General features: G+C 41.3%; 2 protein-coding genes across 2 annotated transcripts in view; one reads left to right on the top strand and one right to left on the bottom strand.

Annotated features, from left to right (window-relative positions):
- Window positions 1–23,425, top strand: part of RPL27A (ribosomal protein L27a) — a 1,008,958-nt gene that overhangs the window by 255,552 nt on the left and 729,981 nt on the right. The window lies entirely within an intron of this gene.
- On the bottom strand, window positions 15,524–19,133 carry NLRP10 (NLR family pyrin domain containing 10). The gene is made up of 2 exons (XM_050759243.1): window positions 18,845–19,133; window positions 15,524–17,277 (listed from the first exon to the last, which is right to left on the bottom strand). Exons 1-2 carry the CDS (start codon window positions 19,131–19,133, stop codon window positions 15,524–15,526), a joined length of 2,043 nt encoding a protein of 680 aa, XP_050615200.1.

The following is a 23,425-nucleotide window of genomic DNA, read 5'->3' as shown; positions in this document are numbered from 1 at the left end:
TACTAAGCTCAGGGTCTCAGGAATCTATTGTGCGACCAACTCGGGTTTTGGTGTGCAGGTTCACCCTCTGTAGTGGGGTTGGATATAGACTACCAACAGTATCTGTGACTCTGAAGCACCCCCTAGCAGCTCAGGCCTAGAAAGCCAGGTTGTATCTATGACTCTGACTCTGGAGATTAGGACATAACACTGGCTTAGTTCTGGGGAAGAAGGGGTGCTTCAGAGGTTTTGGTCCAGGGAACAAGGTCCAGCTGCAATTTGGGAACCAGAACCAATAAGGTTCAGTGGCAACTCAGGTCCCAAGGGATGAGAAATCATGTGGTGGTGATTCTAGACCTTGGAAAGGTGGGAGTATCCCAGACTCTGTGAGGCAGGTGTAGTGACAGCACAGACTCCAGAATGGTGGATCACAGCTGTTGTATGGGACCTGGCAGATAGGGAGCAGCACAGTGATGACTCAACTTCCTGGGAATGACGGGTGTCTCAGCAGCTCATGCCCTAGGAGGCTAGTCCAGCTCCAGGGAAGCAGGGTACTTGAGTTGTTTGGTCTCTAGAACACAGTGTCTAAGCTCAGGCACTGCTCTGTTCCCCTGGGATGCAGGGTACTAATATAGCTAAGCCTTGATATGTACAGCTACTCAGCCTAGGCACCAATTCCTCAGGGGCAATGTGTCATTTCAACTAAGGAATGGGGGGCTTGACCACTCTGGGTGGTCCAGGCACCATTTCCCTGTGATGCAGGGCATGCTTCTGCTTAGGCTCCAGAGAGGCATGACTGCTCTGAGCAGTCAAGGTACTGTTTTTCCAGGAAGCAGGTTCAGCTTCCTTTTTCCAGGAAACTGCTTCAGCTCACACACAGAGGGGCAGAGCACAGCAGCAACTGGGAAGGGTATATGGAACGACTTCACCAAAGCACTGTTTCCCTGGGAGGTAGTACATAGCTTCAGCTCAAGTCCTGTGGAACAGAGCAAGACAGTAACTGGAGAGGTTTTTGGAGCAGCTCTGTAGAGGCAACGTTTCCTCAGGAGTGAGCGAGCAGCTTTAGCTCAGGCTCCTAGGGGGAAGGTGCAGCAGCGACTGGGAAGGGTAGATAGAGCAGGTCTGCCAAAGCACTGTTTCCGTGGGGAGGAGTATGCAGCTTCAACTCCAGCCTGAAGGGGTGAGGTGTAGCAGCAAACGGGAAGGGTAGGTACAGCTGCTCACCAGTTAGAGAGGTTGGGCCACTGGGTAGGGGTAGTTTGGAGCCCTAGAGGTTAATGGATGCTGTGGTCACTCACCCCCAAAGCAAAACACACTCCAGCAGTATTCCCAGGTTCAACACAGCATTGTAATGCGTAGCTGCATGCGCCATAGTCAGGGGCTGAGACAGGGGCTGGGACACAGGGCACAGTGTCAACTCCACTGGTGACAGAGGGGAGCACAGGTATAGCTATAGACTCCAGGCAGCTCTCTTAGCTGGGCTTAGTGCCTGTGAGGACTGCAGGGGTCTGCAACAGTGAGGACTATAGGTTTCCAAGGTGTTGATGAGGGCTTTTGAGGTGACCTTGCTTGCCTTTTCCCTGCAAGGAGAAGTCCTTACTGGTTCCAAGCTGATCCCAGCTGGCGAATGGGGTGATGGGGGCCAGGTGTTTCCTTCTGTTCTCTGTGTGGCTCTCCTGAGTTTCTGTGCCCACCCAGGGTTTCTGTGGCTCCTTTGATAAACTTTGGTGCTCTCCTTTAGTTATTTTTATCAAAATATAGTGGTTTATAGTGGTTTAATTATTGCTTTGGCTGTCTTTGTGGGGGATGGGGAGGACAAGCACTATGGACTTCTAGAGGGCTAACTTGCTGTCATCAAAATCCAAATATATATAATATTTTTAAAAATACAATTGATGAAGTATTCTACCAGGAAGAGGCATACCCAATGCTCTTGCCTTTCAGGATTCCCTTCGGACACTGTAATATGATTTATACTTTGGAGAGCAGGATGGTAAGGGTCATCACAGGAGTAGTATAATACATAAACAGTTAATATTTTAGACATGAAAGTCTCTATAGTTATACATGTCCTTTAAATATTTCCTATCCCCCAGGGTAGAGAAAGAAGCTTATGCTTTATATTCTCTGACAGAGTCCCTCTTTTCTTTTGCATGGAAATATAAATATATCTATCACTGCCAAGAAGAATGTAAATTTCTGTTATAAAATCCTCCAGGAACATCACAATTGAGGGTCCCTAAGGTAGCATCCCTAAAACCATAGGGACCCTAAGGGACCTCTCCCCAGAGAACCAACCCCCAGTAATCTCTAAGCGTCAGCCTGGTATTGCAAAAATTCATGCTTAGGGCAGAGTTTCTTTCATTCCTTCCTCAAATTTGTCTTTTAGGAACTTGACTGTGGAAGCAGTAGGGAGAATGGATTTGAGGAGGCTGTTAAAGTTAACCAGGTGATCAGTGGGTAAGCTTCGGAAAAATTAAGTGGTATAGGCAATTGGATTGGTGATTTATGGAAATCTGGGAGAAGAGAATAAGGCAAGAGTGACAACTAAATTTTGGCATAAGCAACTGAGCAAAATTTGAAAGACAAAATAGAGGATTGGATGATGAGTTCAATCTGAAACATGTGAGTTTGAGGTCAACCAAGTAGAAAAGTCCAGTAGGCAGCAGGATATACTACCCTCACAATTTTTATTCATCAATCACACCACAATAAAGCTGGAAAATAACAAAAAGAAAGGAAGGGAATAGATTGAGTAGGTATAAAGGGATAAGATCTGGAGCTCTTCTGTCTTGAACAGAAGTGCAAAGATCTCATCTGTGGTGACAGGAGAGAAGGCAGAGTAAAGCAGTACGTTTTGATGGTTCTAAGCTTGGTTCACCTTTGTATTCAGACCAGTCTGGGAATCACTGACAGCTGCTAGAGCTGATACATTCAGAAACAACTTATTTGAAAGACAGAGGAGACTTCAGGGGAAAAAGTAGTCCTGAAAGAAGAAAACAGAAGGCTAAAGCTTTGAAAATTGAGAATAGTGAGGAGCCAGAATATGTGGGAAGATGGGAACAGGGCCACGGCAGTAAGACTGAGATTCTGAGCATAATCTGTGTCCTCATCTTAAGGAGGCTTAATGGCAGAATCTTAAGATAAGGGACTGCCTTCAAAGAACAGGCAAATCAATTTGTGAAGGAGAGGTCATCTCTAACATCCCTGGGGATGTAGAGTTTCTAAGAAAACCTCAGTTTGGTGACCTATGTGTTAAGCTGTCCAGATCTACCTTCAAGAATGAAGAATTTTCAGGAATGAAGATTTTGGGAGTGCTGTTGCCAGAAAGCCCTGAGCTGTTAGCCCCTAAAAGGACTGCTTCACCTGGGGCAGCTGTATCTACTAACTGATCAGTGGCAGAGGATAAGGGCTTGGCCCCCACTCTGAAGGTCAGGACATCTCTGAAGGGTCATCCCCGCCTTCAGTCCATTGAAGCCTTCAGGGAGTCTGCCTCACAACTCAGCTTCTTTCTTTGCTAAATCCTGCCCTTCTTTCCTTCTCTTCCATAGTTGTTGATCCTATTGCACACTAATCTCTATTGCAGTGTTTCCTGCAGAGCCTAATCTACAACAGTTAAAAAAATATGAATGCTTGGCTCCCGGCAACACCAGCAGGCACTGAAGCCCCTGCATAGGGGGTTTGTGGGACTCTGCACCTTTGCTTTAAACATAACCGCTGAAACCCCGAAAGCACCTCTCTCACCAAAGATAGCACCTTGAAGTACAGCTGAAGTTCCTGTGCCTTAGTTCCCTTGTCTACAAAAGCAGACAAATTAGATTAACACTCTTTAGGCTCGTATCCACTTCTAGAATGCTATTCTATTTCATTTTTCTGTTCATTATGATAATAACAAAAGAAAGAGAACAAGAGAGATAAAATAACATGAAGAAGAAAGGGCTTAATGCATTACAAAAACCAAAGAGCAAAGAGTGAGGAAGAGAGTGGCAGAGATGATTAGGAGAGGTGTGCATGCAAGCCTGGTAGGTTCATTAGGATTTTTTCCCCAATCATAATAGGTTTTTAAATATTTTCCACAGATAAAACTGTCAGAGTTGTGTTTCAAAATTACTACTCTTTTTATTGTGCTAGGAGTTAAAATGAATTGATTTTGATTGAAATAAATGTCTCATAATTATCCCTACTCCTATGGAAATGATAATGTCATCTTCAAAATGAAGGAAAATTGACTTCAAGCTGTTTCAACAAAAAAGTGGGTCTAATGAGCAAAGGTGTGATTAGAGCCAATCTGGTCAAGAACACTATCCACCTGCCCAGGCAATCTGGCAAAGTCATAAATTCATTCCATTTGGACTGGCTACAAGACTGAATGGATCAATACACCTGTTAAATCATCCCATGGTCAAGCATATGTTGACAGTTCAAACTTATTTTTATCAGCCTGGTCTTAGATACAGGTAAAAGTAGATACATGTAAAACTTTGGATTCAGTGGCCATTTAGATCCCATGATTACAACAGACTGTGAGTCCCTCAAGGGCAGGGGTTATTCAGTTTTGAAGCCCCTATACCTATCTTGTGTTGGTGGAAGGTAATTAGGCAGTTAGTAGATTTATTAATTGAACAGAGATATAAAGGAACAACAACAAAAAGCACAATTAATTGATTTGAATTAATTTGAGTCTATGTGACTTAGCATCATGTGAAATGGATCTCCAGTGAGCATCCAGTGTATTGACAACAAAAAGATGTCCCATAAAATTTTCTTTTTTAACATATTCTCAGGTTATACAAAGCAAATTGAATTATTCCCTTAAATGGCTGAGTGTATTCCCATTTGGAGTTTAGAATCTGATGGTTCCCAGTTTGGCCCTCCCAAATTTGAACCAATTTTCCCAACTCATCCACAGATAAGTTTCTAGCTACAGAAATGAAAATCCTGTGTCTCTATTTAGCAGTATCTGGGTGCTTTCCCAAGACGGTGGCATTGAGTATATCTTCAGGCTTATGTAAAGTAGAAACTTTTCAGAAAGTAATGTAGAATTATATATCTGTTAAAATTAATACTATATCTGTTAAAATTAAAAGTATATTTACTCCTTGATCCAGCTCTACCCCTTGGGACATATATGCATACAGCTGTTTATTGCGTCATAGTTTGTTGTGGCAAAAAAATTGAAACTGATAGCCAACAAATACTGTGTTGTTGTATAAATAGTGTGATACCCAGTATTACACAGTGACTTAAAAGGATGAACTAGACCAAATGATCTAACCTGGAGAAATGTCTATGATATATGGTATTGCCAAAATACACAGTCCTTTCTATCTTTACAAATTCAAATTGTGTGCAGTGGCCTACAACCAAATAACACCACAGTGTGTGTAAAACCACTTTCTTCTCCAGTTTCCTAAGTACCCTTTAGATCTCAAGCTGTGGTTCAACAGATTCAGCAGAGATATGAGCAGAAAGTAGGCCAGAGATTTAAGTTTCTTATTTTCTAAGGAGTAGCCAGATTTCACTTGTAATAAGTGATATTGGTTGTACCCATACAAGACAATTATATGATAAGAATTTTAGCAAGAAAAAAATCACAAGATTTAGAATGATGCCCATAAATGAAGATTTCATGTATATAAGCTCTGGCATTGGTGAAATTTCACAATAAGGACCGTTAATTTCATTACAGCCACAATAGCAAAAATTAAGTTTGTATCCCCAAAATGCAACACAGAAAGACAAAGAAACTATTAGAAAAAAAATGCAAGACTTAAAAACTAGAAGACTCAACAACTACAGGCAATTTTTACCAAGAAATTCTAACTTGTTGGAGCATGAGGTGGTTTTGTTTCTTCCAATAACTATTACCAACTAGATCATTTAAAAAATCCTTTTCCCATTGCATAGTATTTCTCTTGATGACATCTTGGGCAGACTTATGTATATTTTCAGCTAGTTAGTTGTTAGACTAGTTTCATTCTACTATTAAGAATTTAATCTCTTTAAAAATCCAACCTTGACCGGGTGCAGTGGTTCACGCCTGTAATCCCAGCCCTTTGGGAGGCGGAGGCAGGCAGATCACGAGGTCAGGAGATCAAGACCATCCTGCTAACACGGTGAAACCTTGTCTCTACTCAAAATAGAAAAAAATTAGCCAGGCGTGGTGGCATGTGCCTGTAATCCCAGCTTCTCGGGAGGCTGAGGCAGGAGAATGGCATGAACCTGGGAGGCGGAGCTTGCAGTGAGCTGAGATCACGCCACTGCACTCCAGCCTGGGTGACAGAGTAAGACTCCATTTCAAATTAAATTTAAGAAAAAAAATCCAACCTAATACCTTATTCAAATTCTTCTTCTTCCCACCCCAAATATATACTAGAGTGATGCAAGTTGGGATAGTGGAAGCAGAGTATGTTCCCTAGACACTTATCTTACCATCTTTTAGGAAAGATGTGGAACAACTAGAACTCTCATACATTTCTTTTTCATTTTAATTTTTATTTTAGATTCAGGGGAAATGCATGCAAATTTGTTATAAGAGTATATTGCGTGATGCTGAAGTTTCAGCTTCTATTGATCCTGTCACCCAGATAGTGAGCATAGCACCTTATAGGAAGTTTTTTTGCCCTGGCCCCCCTCTCTCCTTTCGTCTTTTTGGAGTCCCAGTGTGTGTTGTTCCCATCTTTGTGTCCGTGTGCATCCAGGGTTTAGCTCCCGCTTATAAGTGAGAACATGCAATATTTGGTTTTCTGTTTCTGCATTAATTTACTTAGGATAATGGCCTCCAGTTGCATTCATTTTGTTGCCAAAAACATGATTTTATTCTTTTTATGGCTGTGTAGTATTCCATGGTGTATATGTACCACATTTTCTTTATCAATGCATCATTGATGGGTACCTAGGTTGTTTCCATGTCTTGATATTGGAATAGTGCTGCAATAAACATATGAGTACAGGTGTCTTTTTGGTAGAATGATTTCTTTTCCTTTGGGTACATACCCAGAAATGAGATTTCTGGGTGGAATGGTAGTTCATTTTTATTTCTTTGACAAATCTATAAACTGCTTTCCACTGGGGCTAAACCAATTTACATTCCCACCAACAGCATATACGTGTTCCTTTTTCATTACAGCCTTGCCAGCATCTGTTGTGTTTTAACTTTTTAGTAATAGCCATTTATATGTATTACTATATATAACTGTCACCCTAGGGCACAAGTGAAGATACATTGCAGTCCAAGGAAGGGTAAAAGAAAAAATATCTTCTATCCCCTGGAATAGGGGAAGGAAAAAGTTCTGGGCCCAGGATCACATACCAATACTATTAGATGTCTCCTATTCTTAGGGCAGGGTCAAGGTAACCCCTACTCCTGAGACTCAGGGTGATAACACCTGCCTAAGACTAATAATGCATAAAAACAACCAAAAAAGCCTTTTTCCCACCCCCAATCAGTCTAAGAAACACCAAGTAATAAGCAAAAGAAATCTGTTGGTAGGAGAGAAGTAAAATCACTGAAAAGGCCTCACTCCTGAGACTCAAAGTCATAGCATTCACCTAAGATTAAGAATTATTAAGGACAAAAAAGAAAGCCCTCTTTCTTCTCACACTTCAATGAGCCTGTGAATCACCAGAGGATCTTTTGAAAATGAAGATTCAAATTCAGTAGATCTGGAGTGGGCCTTGAGAGTCTGCATTTTTAGCAGGCCCCCAGATGATGCCAGGGCGGCTGGGCCACAAACCACATATTGAGTAGCAAACTTCTAAAGAACTTTAGTGTTAACCAAGAGAATCCCTGCTGGTTTGAATGACCCTAGCCCTTCCTCCAGAAAACCTTTTTGCAAAAAAAAGTACAGAAAGAACTTAACTTGTTCAAATGTGAGAAATAATCAAAAGAGAAACAGCATGATATTGAAGCAGAAACTATAAGAAAAAAAAGTTTCAGGGAGGAAATAGCATATTAAGAACAGTGACTATAAAAATGTTGCTATGAAGCCAATAAAAATTGTGGCCAAAAAGAAAAGCCAATAATTTTAAATACTTATGAAGAAACTGCTCCTCTAAAACAAGAGTACAAAGCACAAATATAAGCATTAAGGAAATATATAGTTTAAAAAATGAAAGTTATAAAATACTAGCTACCAGAGTTCATAAAGGATATTGAATAACAAATGAAATTATTACTACAATGCTGCCCCTATCAGAACCATTAAAGAGGAAAACAGACTTTTTTTTAGAAGACATTATGAAGTTATTATTTACACAATTGTTAAAGTACACAAATACAGGGGCGATACAAACGCACAACTCAGAGACTGGTCACCAATGCACAGGTTGAAACAGATGTCCTACCTACGTTTCCTGCATACTCCTCTTTAATCGTTCTAATAGGGACACCATTTTAGTGATAACTTCTCTTTGCCAAAACATAGCAATAAATAGAAAATAGAATCAAGAAAAATAAAACAGAAAATAAAAGGTTTAAATGACTACAAAAAAGTTTTAGACTTGGAAAGCAAACCAAGAAAATCCAATGTATATAATTGATCTCTTTAAAGAAGAAATACAGAATTATACATGTATGTATACATTTATTTTTTAAAGACAGGCTCTTGCTATGTTGCTCAGGCTGTCTTCCAACTCCTAAACTCAGGTAATCCTCCCACTTTAGCCTCCAGAGTGCTGGGATTACAGGTGTGTGCCACCACACCCAGCAAAATTATTTTTTAAAATTCAAGAAGGCCGAGCGTGGTGGCTCACATCTGTAATCCCAGCACTTTGGGAGGCCAAGGCGGGTGGATCACCTGAACTCAGGAGTTCAAGACCAGCCTGACCAACATGGTGAAACCCCATCTCTTCTAAAAAATACAAAAATGAGCTGGGCATGGTGGCAGTTGCCTGTAATCCCAGCTACTCAGGAGGCTGAGGCAGGAGAATTGTTTGAACCTGGGAGGCAGAGGTTGCAGTGAGCCGAGATCACGCCACTGCACTCCAGCCTGGGTGACAAGAGCAAAACTCTGTCTCAAAAAAAAAAAAAAAATTTCAAGAAAAGTCTAATGAAATAAGACCAGAATCTACAGATAAACAAAATTTGCACCAAAAATAAGTTAAAGGTACAGTGATTAGAAATGAAGAAATTAAACTGTCATTATTTGCAGACAACATAATGTGTCAATATAAGGTCCAAAAAGTCTGCTCTTAAACTATTAAAAAATAAGTAAATTTGGGAAAATGATGGTATACAAGATCAATGTACAAAAAAGTTAGATTGATAAAAAGCTAATTGTAAAAACAATTAGAAAATAAAAATTTAAGAATCATACTTAGAATTGTATTAAATTCCATCGAAAGATATGAACTACAAAATATTGCTGTGAGACATCAAATGTATATAAAAAGTAGAGCTATATGCAATCAATGTACATGGATTAGAAGGATCAATATTATAAAATTGTCCGTCCTCCCAAATTTGATCTATAGATTGCGTGCAATGTCGATCAAAACCCTAAAATCCTAATGTTTTTCTTAGAAATTGACAAATTGCTTCTAAAATTTAAGCATAGATGCAAAGGACCTAAAATAGCCACAAAAATCCAGAAGAAAAGTTGTTGTTCTTCCACTACCAGGTGGCAAGACTTATTACAAAGCTACCATAATAAAAACTGCTTGGTGTTTGCCATGAGAATCTACAGATAGATCAATGGAAAAGAATAGAGAGATTAGAAGAGATTTATGTACACTTGATTTATGATGAAGATGATACTGCAGATCTGTGGAGAAAGGTTGATCTCTTGAATAAATAGTATTAGGTCACCTGATTATCATCACTGGGAAAAAATAAAACTTATCTCACACCATACACAAAAATTACTTCCTAGTGGTTTACGAGACTAAATATGTTAAGTAAAGCAATAAAGTTTCTGGGAATTTATATTGGAGATTATTTTATATTCTCAGGATAGGAAATGTCTTAAACAGAAAATAAAATTATTAATCACAAAAGAAAAAATGAGTAAATTAAGAACTCCTTTATCGAAAGGCATCAAGAGACTGAAAAAACAAGCCAAAAAAATAAGAAGAGATATGTGTAACACATATTAACTGATAAATGACCTAATACCTAGAATATTTTTTAATATCCTATATATCAGTAAAGTTAACCACATTTTTGTTAACTAAAGTCCATACTTTATTCCGATTTCCTTAGTTTGTTTGTTTGTTTGTTTGTTTGTTTGTTTTTTTGAGACAGAGTCTCGCTGTGTTGCCCAGGCTGGAGTGCAGTGGTGAGAACTCGGCTCACTGCAAGCTCCACCTCCCAGGTTCCCGCCATTCTCCTGCCTCAGCTTCCCGAGTAGCTGGGACTACAGGCGCCCGCCACCACGCCCGGCTAATTTTTTGTATTTTTAGTAGAGACCGGGTTTCACCGTGTTGGCCAAAATGGTCTCTATCTCCTGACCTCGTGATCTGCCCCGCCTCGGCCTCCCAAAGTGCTGGGATTACAGGCGTGAGCCACTGCGCCCCGCCCCAATTTCCTTAGTTTTTTAAGAGCAATTTAGGCTTAAAGAAAAATTGAGCTGAAAGTACAGAATTCCCACATATAGTCAACAGTGCTGTATTATGTGCTTAAAAATGTATACGAGGGTAAATTTCTTATTGTGTTTTTAACACAAAAAAAAGAAAAAAGGACACGGGAAAATTTTTGGAGGTGATTGTTATGTCTTTTACCTTGATTATAGTCATGGTTTCACAGATATATGTGTATGTACAAATTCGTCAGATTTTATGCATTAAATATGCACAATATATTGTATTAAACCAATTATACTTCAATAAAACTTGTTTTTAGTACAGAAAGTTCCTATATACCCTCTCCACCACCACCACTCCCTCACAAAGTTTCTCTTATTAACATCTTGCATTAGTGTGACACATTTGTGATCATTGATGAACCAATTTTGACACACTATTATTAACTACAAGCCATAGTTTACATTAGGATTCGTTCTTTGTATTGTACAGCTCTATGGGTTTTGAAAAATTTATGTCATGACTCCATCATTACAATATCACACAGAGTAGTTTTACTATCCTAAAGTGCCTGTGCCTCCACCTACTTATCTCTCCCTGACTCTCTTTGAACCCCTGGCAACCACTGATTTTTTTATTGTCTCCATAGTTTTTCATTTTTCATAAGATCATATATTTGGAATTATACAGTACATAGCCTTTTCAGACTGGCTTCTTTCACTTAGTAGTTGCATTTAAGGCTCCTCCATATCTTTTCATGCCTTAATTGCTCATTTATTTTTTATCACTGAATACTATTCCATTATGTTCATGTATCACAGTTTGCTTATCCATCACCTATTGAAGGACATCTTGGTTGCTTCCAAATTTGGGTAATTATGAATAAAGCTGCTATAAATATTCATCTGCAGGTTTTTATGTGGACATACATTTCCAACTCACTTGGGTAAATATCTAGGAGCATAATTGCTAGATCTTACATATGGTAAAACTATGTTTAGCTTTGTAGGAAACTGCCAAACTGTCTTTCAAAATGGCTGTACCATTTCGCATTCTGAGCAGCAATGAATAAAGCTCCCATTACTCCACATCCTAAAAAGCATTTAGTGTAGCCAGGATTTGGGATGTTAGCCATTCTAACAGGGGTGTCATGGTATCTTATCGTGGTTTTAGTTTGCAATTCCCTAATGACATATGATGTTGAGCATCTTTTCAAATATTTATTTGCCATCCGTGTATCTTCTTTAATAAGCTATCTGTTCCAATCTTTTTACTCACTTTTTTTTTTTTTTTCTTGAGACAGAGTCTCGCTCTATTGCCAGGCTGGAGTGCAGTGGTGCAATCTTGGCTCACTGCAACCTCCGCCTCCTGTATTCAAGCAATTCTCCTGCCTCAGCCTCCCGAGTAGCTGGAACCACAGGTGCGCACCACCACGCCTGGCTAATTTTTGGATTTTTAGTAAAGATGGGGTTTCACCATGTTGACCAGGATGGTCTCAATCTCTTGACCTCGTGATCCACCAGCCTCAGCCTCTTACTTTTTAAGTAGACTGTTTATTATTGAGTTTTAAGAGCTATTTGCATATTTTTTTACACAGTCTTTTATCAGATATGTGTTTGCAAGTATTTTCTCCCAGTCTTTGGCTTATCTTTTCATTCTCTTAACAGTGTCTTTCACAGAGCAAGTTTTTAATTTTAATGAAGCCAACTAATTCTTTTTTTAATGATTCATGCTTTTGGTCTTATATCTTAAAAGGCATCATCAAACCCAAGGTCACCTATATTTTCTCCCATATTGTCTTCTAGCAGTTTATATTAGTACTTTTGTATTTTACATCTAGATTCATTTTTTTACATGTGGATGTCCAGTTGTTTCAGCACCATTTGTTGAAAAGAGTAAACTTTCTCCATTAAATTGCTTTTGCTCCTTTGTCTAAGATCGATTGACTATTTTTGTGTAGGTTTGTTTCTGGTTCTCTATTCCACTCCACTGATTTCTCTATTATTTTAACAATACCATACTGTCTTGATTACTGTAGCTTTATAGTAGGAAGAAGTTGGATAGCAGCACTCCTCCAACTTTGTTCTTCTTCAATATTTTATTGGCTGTTCTGAGTCTTTTGCCTTTGCACATAAACATTAGAATCAGCTTATCAGTGTCCACAAAGTTATTTGCTGGAATTTTGATAGGGATTGCATTGAATCTACAGATCAAGTTAGGGAAAACTGACATCTTAACAATATTGAGTCTTTCTATCCATGAACATGGAAAATCTTCCCATTCATTTACAGCTTCTTTGATTTCTTTCCTCAGAGTGTTGTCATTTTCCTCATAGATATCTTGCACATATTTAATTAGGTGTATATGTAAGTATTTTTTGGTGCTAAGGTAGATGGTGTTGTGTTCATTGCTGGTATTTAAGAAAGCAATAGAATTTTGCATATTAGCCTTGTATCCTTCAATCTTACTATAATTACTTATTAGTTCCAGAGGGTTTAAAAAGATAAATTCTTTGACATTTTCTACATAGGCAATTTTGTCATCTGTGAACAAAGACAGGTTATTTCTTCCCTCCCAATCACTATATCTTCTATTTCCTTTTCTTCTTTTTTTAACTTTTATTTTAAGTTCAGGGGCACATGTGCAGGTTTGTTACATAGGTAAACTTGTGTCGGGGGTTTGTTGTACACATTATTTCATCAGCCAGGTATTGAGCCTACTACCCATTAGTTATTTTTCCTGATCCTCCCAAACTTCAGCCTTCAATAGGCCCCAATGTGTGTTGTTCCCCTCTATGTGTCCATGTGTTCTCATCATTTAACCCCCACTTATAAGTGAGAACATGTGGTATTTGGTTGCCTATTCCTGCATTAATTTGCCACAGATAATGGCCTCCAGCTCTATTCATGTCCCTGCAAAGGACATGATCTCATTCCTTTTTATGGCTGCATCCTTTTCTTCTTTCATTGCATTGCTAGGATGTCCAGCACAAAGTTGAATAGGAGCAGTGAGAAAAGGCATCTTTGCCTTGTTCCCAATCTTATGGAGAAAGCATCTACTTTCTCACAATTAAGTATGATTTTAGCCATAGGGCTTTCGTAGATGTTGTTTATCAAACTGAAGAAGTTCCCCTCTATTCCTAATTTGTTGAGAATTTTTATCATGAATAGATGTTGGAAATGTTTTTCTGCATCTATTGATATGATCATATGATTTTACTTCTTTAGCCTGTTGATGTGATAAATTACATTAATTTTAAAATACTGATCTAGCCTTATATACCTGAAATAAATCTCACTTGGTCATAATATGTAATTCTTTTTATACACTGTTGGATTCAATTTGCTTATATTTGGCTGAGGATTTTTGCATATATGCTCATGAAAGATATTGTTAACATTTTTAAATGAATAAAAAACATTAATAGTCATTTCACCAAAGGGTATATCTAAATAGCCAATAAAGGTTTGCATAGACAACCTCATTACTCATAGGAAAAATGCAAATTAAAGTCATGGTTAGAGGCCATTACATAACCACAAGAATAGCTAAAATGAAAGGATTGACAATACTAAGTGTTGACAAGGATTTGGAATAGTGGTAACTCTTACACACTATTTATTAAAGAAGATTAATACAATCACTTTGAAAAATTGTTCACTTTTATCTTCTATAGCCAAAGACATACATATCCTTTGACCCAGAAATTCCAGTTCTAGGTATATCCAACACAAATGAATATATATGTGCCGAAAAAGACATTCAAAATGATTATGGAAACATTATATGTAACATATAAAAACTAGACGTTGAGAGAAAGAGGCCAAGATACAATAGAACATTTATGTACATTTTTAAAATGGGAGAAAACTAAACTGTATGTGTATGTAAATGCTTGCCCAAAGCCTGGCACACAAGAAGAGCTCTAAAATGTGCTAACTTTTATTATCATCATCATTGTTTCTGCTACTCTAGTAGCAGTAGCAGCAGTAGGTCTAAACCTTATATTTTCCCAAATTATAAATATTACAATTCTTATTTTATAAATTTTTAAAAACTGATGCTTGGAAAAGATAAGTAATTGAGCAAAGGTACATAACTGGAAAATGGCAGATCCAGTATTTAGATCCAATATTTAGAACCAGGTTTATTAGAACCAGTGTTCCTAATCTTTCCAGTAAAACACACTGATTCTCACATCAATGATATTATATGCATATTCAACTAGCAATAATGACTGTAAGTAATTTATATTTATTATTTCTAGCCCATAAATGTTATATTATCTCTTGCATAATTTTGACATGCTTATAGCACCAATATAAGTTCTTGTGTTACATTTGCTTTTGTTGCCTGTGAAACCCACAGTCAGGCACTATTTTCATCTGGTGGAGCCTTGGTATGTAACTCCAAATTTATCCTTTCCTTCTCCCAAATACCAACATCCATGTATCAAAATCTTTAATTATATAAACTTATCTTAATTTCAGATTAAGGACAAAGAGATCCCTAGACATACGTTCAATAAACCTTTACTACACACTATTCTATGCCAGGATTTTGCACAGGTCTGGACACAGCATGATGAATTTGAAATGTATAATCCTTGCCTTTCTTACATGTCTCTATCCCTATAGCTTTAGGCTGTAAAAACAATTCCTGGAAATGTTTCCAGAAGCCTTCTCTGAAATAAGCAGGAAATAGTTTATTGTCTAGGAAAGAGTCAAATGTCAGAATCAAATGCTTGGTCATCAACTTTAATATATAAGAGGAGCTATGGAAACTATACACTATACTGTAGGAAGTTATAAACAGCCTCTGGGGAGGGTACTAGAGACCTTGGTGGTGCGTGGGGCTGTTCCTAAGGACTCATTACACATTTGCCCAGGTCCTATGTTTATATCTTCTGATCTTCTCGAATCTAATTCTCTTTTCTAATCATTCCTTTGTCCTTCACTCCTTCTAGTACCCATTAGTCTTGTTCTCTTCTCTCCATCCTTTTTAACTCTGTCTTTCCCCATATTCATGTCTGTCCCTTCACCCCTTCATTCCTCCAATCCTTCAGCGTGATTGTCACCATTTCTCTGCTTCCCATCCCACTGCACCTAACTTCCTCGTCTGTTTCCTCTGTCCCTCTGCCTTTTCCAGTAGAAGCCTCCTTGTGTGTTCCTGCTATGTTATCTTTGCCCTCCTTCTGTCCATGGACAGAAGGATGTTTTTGCTTCTCCTTAGGTCCATGACTCAAGCTGCTTTTGACAGAAAATGAATTCTGGCTCTGGGATTTCTTTTCATTTGAATGTTTTATCTTGAACGATACATCGTTCATCTGAATACCTTTTACCAGATTCTTTATTTTAGCTTCATAGAGGGAGAATTCCAAATCCCAAGTCCTGTTGTGCTTCATAGATTCCATCTGTTCTTTAAAATGCTTCAGATCCTGCGCTAAACAGGGAGAAATTCTGAAGCAGAACTTGAGCTCCAAGTTCAAGAAGCTGTCTTTTTTCAATATGTCCAACAAAAACTGCATAGTGAGGGTCATCTCATCATTCCCTTCCTGCTCCTTTGCCTCCAGCAGCCTTTGCACTTCTCTGCGGGACTCTTTCCCCAGCCGGCTTTGGTCCTCTTTCACCAGGTAGGACATGGCATGGAAAAAGTCCTGGAAGCTGATGTGACGGAAGCTGTAGAACTTCTTGATGGCAAGTCCCAATTGGTAGTCGTTACTACTCAGGAAAGCGGCAAGCCTGGGGCCATCTAAATTATGTTTCCTGAGCTCAGCTTCTTCAAATAGGAACCTCTGGTTCTGAATCCCTTCAGCGGCCAGGGAGCACAGACTCCTCAGGACCCTGTGCCGGGAAAACTCGGAGCAGCCCCCATCATCAACGGGCGGCAGGAAGGTGGAGACGTAAGCCATGAAGATGTCAGTGCTGTTTCTAGGTGTCTCTAAGACAGCTTTGCCTCTCTCCATCTGCCCCTTCAGCCAGGAGCAGACCACCCAGCAAATGCCTGGAACCTGACACGCTTTGTAGAGAATGTCATTTTTCTGTACAATGTCGAAGGCACTGTCAGCTTTCTTCTCATCCGTGAAATAGGAGCTGAAGTACCTCGCCCTCTCCTCCTCAGAGAAGCCTAAGATATGGACATGGCGTGCTTGTTTCAGCAAGGGCTCCAGATTCCTCAAAGCTAGGGGCCGGGTGGTGATGAGAAGGGAGCACGTGGGGAGTGTATGTCTCCTAATTAGAAGGTGCAGCAGGCTCTCCTTGGGACTCAAACCCCTCTTCTTTAACTTTTCTTCAAAGGGCCTCTGCAGCTCATCAAAGCCATCCAGGATGAATAGGAGCCGCTCTGGCTGCCTCAGAATCTCTGTGACAGGGGCTTGATTGTCCCCGCAGCACCAGAAAAGGAGCTGCTCCAGTTTGCTCTCCAGCAGCAGGACCACTTCTTTGCAGCTTACATAAAAGACATAATCAAACCGGCCTGGGTACAGACTACCAGTGGCCCAGTCCAACACCATTTTTCTGGCGAGAGTGGTCTTTCCAGTGCCAGCAGACCCCTGTAGCACAACTAAGGATGGGGCCAGGGAGGGCTTTTCCCCTGAATCAAATAGAGCCTCCACCATGACAGAGTCCAGCTCCTGCTCCGGGATGGGGTGAGCAGGTGATTCTGGGCTCTCTGAGCTGGACTTGGCCACCAGGAGCACCTGATTGAATCTGCCATTGACTCCTGCTTCCTGCCACTCCTCTAGGCAGCGCACATGCTCTCGGTATATTTCTCTGTAATCTGAGCCAAACAAATGGGATGTTAGGTGGTGAAATGGGAATTTTAAAAGGCAGAATGGCCCCTCCAAACTGACTCTGCTCATTAGTCTTCTTCTATGTCTCCAACTTGGATCTCCCTGAGATTATAGTTCTGGCTTCGTGGGGAAGGGCCACTGTATGTGTGCATGAGTGTGTGTGTGCAGGCATAGTATGCACATACACATCTGAGTGTGCAAGGGTGTGTTCTGTGTGTAGATATTTGTGCATGAATGCTGGTATCCACATGTGCTCATGGAATGTGTTCATGGACCTTCATGTACTGTTGTGCAGGGAAGGTATGTCAGTGTGCATCAGCAAGTGTGTGTAAGAATACATGTAAGTGCAAAATGCCTGTGTGAGAATGCATGAATGTCTGAGTGTTCATGTGCAATGTCTCCATGTGAAGAGGTGAGGACAAAGAGAGGGGAAAGGAAAGGGATGTCTGAGGATGGTGAAGTGATAGGAGACTTGATATAGTTTGGATGTTTGTCCCCTCCAAATTTCAGGTTGAAATGTGATCCCCAATGTTGGAGGTAGGGCCTAGTGGGAGTTGTTTTTGTCATAGGGGCAAATCCCTCATGAATGTCTTGGGGCTCTCCCCACAGTAATGAGTGAGTTCTTGCTCTATTAGCTACACAAGAGCTGGTGGTTTAAAAGGGCCTGGCACCTCCTCCCCTCTCTCTTCCTCCCTCTCTTGCCATGTGACACACCAGCTCTGACCTTGCCTTCTTCCATAACTGAAAGCTTCCTGAGGCGTCACCAGAAGCCAATGTTGACAATATGCCTCTTGTACCACCTGCCAAACCATAAGCCAAATAAATCTCTTTTCTTTATAAATTACCCAGTCTCATGTATTGCTTTATAGCAACACAAAAGGGACTAAAATAAGCCTGTTCTTGGGAAAGGACAAGCCAAATACTAAAGATAAACCAGCTTCTCAGCAAGAGCCATGACTCTGGGTCCATGAAACCCTCCCATTTGTATGTAGCAGAGGAGCTTTCAGGCATGAAAGGAGCCTATGGGAGGGAGCACAGGCACCAAAAGATGCCTCCCTCCCCCCAGGCACCCACAGGAAGAACCAGGAGGCCATGAGGTTCCACACCCACCCATTCTGTAGTGTGGTTCCTTGAGAGATCAGGGGCACAGAAGACTTAGAAGCAGCCTGAGCTGCTTGCCAGGAAGCAGCTAGGGACAGGTCTGACTCCTACATCCTGATGCTATTTCTTCTGGTTAGTGGAAATCCCTTTACCAACACCCTCCCAGTCTCTAAGCCCCTTTCTTCAGACTCTCCTTCTCTGCCACTGCAACTGGAGGTAGGCGGTGGGGAAGAAAGACTAGTATTTTCTTAAATCCCCAGCTTTGGCTCAATCCCCCTCCTGACAGTTGTTGGAACCCTCAGGTGGAGACCACCAAGGACTCTGGGGCACTGGGGACGAGAGGGCAAGGTGACAGAAGGCATAAGTTACAGGCTACAGGCAGCTCTGCAAATGCCATGGGGGGAGGGGAGTCCCAGTGCCATCCTGCCCTCCCCTTCCCCGGTCCACACTCACCATGCAGACAAACGTGGCTGAGCTGGTCCACAAGTTCCAACAGGTTCATGACCCTCAAGCCCTTGAGGACAACTTTCACAGCCTCCTTTTCTCCATACTTTGAAATCAGTAATTCTGCCAGGTCCACTGGAATCAGGCCCTCCAACTCCCCTCTGGCCAGTCGGGGCTGGCCCTCAGACAGGGTCATATCCCGTAAGTAGAACTTTAACTTCTTGAAATCATTCTCCTCAAGGTCACTCAAGGCCCACAGCAATGCCTCCCGGGGGTTTCTGGCCTTGGTCATGGCCATGGTGATCTGGGGAAAGGATCAAGTCCAGACCAGCAGACCAGTCACCTGGAGAAGGAGGCAAAAGGAGAGGTCCACTGCTGAGAGGCCCACCTTGCTTTCTGGGGGCTTGGCAAGCTGCAGAGCGGAGGCCAGGGAGAGACGAGATACATGTGCAAAGCTCCAAGAAAGACAAGCAGATGAAAGAGCACGGGAATTTTCCTAGTCATTCCCCACTGCCTTTTTGTCAGGTGACACGTGACTGTGTTGGCAAATGGGTAGGAAGGTATGTGGGTGTGTTAATCTCTCAATCTCTCTCTCTCTCTCTTTCTCAGACGCTCTGTCTCTCTCTCTCTCTGTCCCCGCTCCCTTCCTCTTTCCTTCTCACACACATTCTTTATTAGGCTCTGTATGCCTCCTTAGATAGATGGATTAAGAAAAAAAAAACTTTAAGTTTTTATTTATTTTATTTTTTTGGAGACAGAGTCTCCTTCTGTTGCCCAGGCTAGGGAGTAGTGACATGACCTCGGCTCACTGCAACCTCCATATCCCGCGTTCAAGCAATTCTCCTGCCTCAGGCTCCCAAGTAGCTGGAATTACAGGCGCCCGCCACCACGCCCAGCTCATTTTTATATTTTTAGTAGAGATGGGGTTTCACCATGTGGGCCAGGCTAGTCTCAAACTCCTGACCTCAGGTGATCCACCCACCTTGGATGAGCTACTGTGCCTGGCCAAGTTTTAAGTTTTAAAAGTGAGCCTGTCCCTGGCTGTGTGAATCTATAGAGAGCTGGAGCACATTTGCTGGAAGTGCTGTGGTACGGCAAGAAGGTAAAAAAAAATCTACATTCAATGGCTCAAAGGCTCACACGTCAGCCTGCTGGCCTCAATCACACATGGATTGGAAAGCTAGAAGTCTCCTAATTCAGATAAGGAAACAAATCCAGATAATGATACGAAGAGGAACCGTCACATGTAAATCACTTTGTGCCAGGTGATTTACATATCCTTTTTGATCATCTCAGAAATCATCTCAGGTACTAATCCACATGAGAAATTTGGCAGTCAGAGAAAAATGTATTTTCAGAGTTTTCCAGAGCTAGGCCACTGGGCAAAGAGGCAGGATTTAAACTGTGGTCTATGCCCTGGGTGGAAAAGAGAGACAGAAAAAACTCAAAAGATAAAGACATAGAAGACAGAATCAGGAACCAGGAAGTTAGGCTAAATGTTACCAGAAACTGGAGACATATGTAAATACTAAAGTAGCAGGGAAGGGCAAGCAGGATTTTGAGTTGTGTTTCTAATGCAGAACTAAAATGTAGTCCAGGTGGCAGTCTTTGGAAAAGAAAAGCAACAATTAATAGAAAGCCTTCAGAATCCAGAAATACACCTGTGACCTAAGGCCCATAGTGAACCCATCTCAGTAGTACAATGTCACGTTCATCATTGAGAGTGTTCAAAAGAGAATTTGGGAACACAGAGAGTTGTTGCGATTCAAATACCAACATTTTGACTACATTCCGACAGAGAAAGAAAATGTTTGGAACATGTTAGGATACATGGGACTTTGGTTGTCATAGGCCAGTTTGGAAAAGCAGGCCTGTGAAAGCAGTATTAATTTACAGCAAAGCTTCAGGCTGCATGGGAAGACTCAGGGCTTCCCTGCAAATTTCTGATGTTGGTAAAGCTATTTAATAATTCAGGAAAGAAAAGACAACACTAGACCTGCCAAGAAGATGACTAGTCTAGGCTGCTCACCACAGTTCAGACTTGGGGAGCTGGAGGTGAGGCAGGGAGAACTCAGCTCCCTGATCCAGGAGCCCAGTAAGCAAAGCCTGGGGACTGAGATGAAACAGATCCCCTTTCCTGGTCAGACAGCTCTACAGGTCCAAGTCTGGGCTCTCTTAACCCATACTCACTAGTTAACTTCTGTTTGGTGGTGCTGGTACCTACCAGCTACAGCTCAATACCTAACAGTTCCTAGTATATGTAGGCCTGGAACAGAAGGGCCCCTCCCCACCTGCCCCAAGCCTCTGTGAAGCAGAACCACCCACTGACTGTCAGTGGGATGACTGTCAATGGGACGGGCAATTGCTCACCAGTGGAAAACTTGGCCTCATTTTTTCAAATGTTGAAGTTGAGAAACAAGGGAGAGGTGGAAGGCATGAACTATTCTGTCACCAAGAGAAAAAGAGCCCAGGAGACTTCCCACGTCCCTCCCTGAAACCCACACCCCTCCTCTACCACTTAACCCCAGCCTAGGCTGGTGCAGTTTGACCAGAGAGACAAAAGAATTGAAGCACTGTCACCATTTCTCTAAGTTGTTGAAATCACTGGAGAATGAAAAAGGAAGAAGATAGGAGCTCCATGAAATAGGAATTCAAACAAGGAGAAAAACAGGCCAGGAACAGTGACTCATGCCTGTAATCCCAGCACTTTCGGAGGCTGAGGTGGGTGGATCATTTGATGTCAGGAGTTTGAGACCAGCTTGATCAACGTGGTGAAACCCTGTCTCTACTAAAAATACACAATTAGCTGGGAATCGTGATGCACGCCTGTAATCTCAGCTACTCGGGAAGGTGAGGCAGGAGAATTGCTTGAACCCAGGAGGCAGAGGTTGCAGTGAGCTGAGATTGCACCACTGCACTCCAACCTGGGCAACAAAGTGAGAGTTCGTCTCAAAAAAAAAAAGAAAAAAAGAAAAGGAGAAAAACAAATTCCCAGAAGGCAGCTGGTCCTCTGACCTAGAGAGCTGAGGATCCCCGAAAGTCCTGGCAGAAAGAGAACAGGTTTCTCCAAAAACAATGTCTCCAAGAAAAAAGAAAAAAGACTTGCTAGATTAGCGATGCTACTGGCTTTCTAAAAGAGCCTACTTGGAGGCTATTAGAAGGTGGAAAAAGCTAGCAGTAACTTCCAAGAAAACCAGATAAATGAAAGTAAAATAAGGAAATTGCTAGCAAGAGGAGAAACAAAAAAATAAAATTGGAAATATAACAGTAAACTACAACACTCGAGTGTGAATAATGTTTGCATAGAAATCATAGTGTAATCACTGAACATTGCTCCAACTAAAATTTAAAATATAATTATATTGAAAGGATGGTGGTCCATGGAATGTACTAGAAGAGGAAGTCAATAGATAATGCCTAAAATGTTGAATCAAAAGGTAGTGATATACAGTACATGTATTACTTCAAAATGCAGAGATGTAAGAAGAAATAGTTAAAATCTAATGTATTAATAATTGTTTCAGGGAAAAGAGACTGGGCATCAGGAGAGGAATGGACTACTGTTCCAGGGCATAAGCTTTTTAGTGCCTGTTGATTTTAGAAACCATAATCATGTATTACTTTGACAAGATAAAAATTAACTTAGCAAAGAAATAGTAAGAGGTAAAGACATGGAGTTAACATGCATGGACAAATCTCTCTGGAAGCTTGGTAACAAAAGTGATGAGAAAGGTCCTGAGGTAAAATGGAAAATGAGAAGTCCAGAGAAGGTTTTGTTTGCTTTAACATGGGAAAGGGCGGAATGTACCTGGATGCTGACACAAAGCCTCCCATAGAGCGGTCAGGTTAGAGATGCAGAAGAGAAAGGCAAGCACCAGAGGAGGGAATGGAGAATGGGGATTGGGGCAGGATTCGAAGCAAAGGCAAAAGATCGGCCTTTGACAGGAGGCTGGAAGGAACAACATCCATTCATTCCTGAGGAAAGTGAGAGAGGTTGTTTGGCAGAGAAAGCCAGGTGTGTGGGTTTTGTGGTCAGAAGATAAGCGTGGTCATGTCTGAGTCTCAATATGCTCTGTGAAGTACGTGTAAGAGCATCTCCCATGAGTGAGAGGGCAGGGGTGGTTGAGGAGGGGAGATGCCTTGAGGAGGCCACTGCAAGCCTTCCCTCCTGGGCACCTCTCCTCCTCCTCCAAGGCCTCCTGTGCCCATTGCTCAGGGAGTACCCCAGAGTCCAGGGGAACAGGCAGGAATGGGACTGGCCTTTCCCAGTGCCTTGACCAAGCTAAGGCTAGCAACAAAAACAAGACTGCCAAGAACCAGGACCAGAGACAAAGATGGGAAGATAAAAGAGTGAGACACAGTTATGTAGCAGGGGTGACAGAGAGCAGAAAGGCCACTTACTGCGAAGGCACCAGGTCTGGAGACCACTGTGCCAGATTCAGAATCACACCTGAAGGAAGAAGGAATGAGATGCATGGAACCAACTATAACTGGAGGGTGGAGGCAAGAAATGAAATGAGTCCTCCCTGCCTGTCCACCCTGGCCTGGCTGCAGACAACACTGACAATTGCAACTGAGCAACTGAGTCTC

This window comes from Macaca thibetana, chromosome 14 (assembly GCF_024542745.1).
Source record: "Macaca thibetana thibetana isolate TM-01 chromosome 14, ASM2454274v1, whole genome shotgun sequence".
In the NCBI taxonomy this organism is placed as follows: Eukaryota; Metazoa; Chordata; class Mammalia; order Primates; family Cercopithecidae; genus Macaca; species Macaca thibetana.
This window is presented reverse-complemented; position numbering and strand designations above follow the sequence as displayed.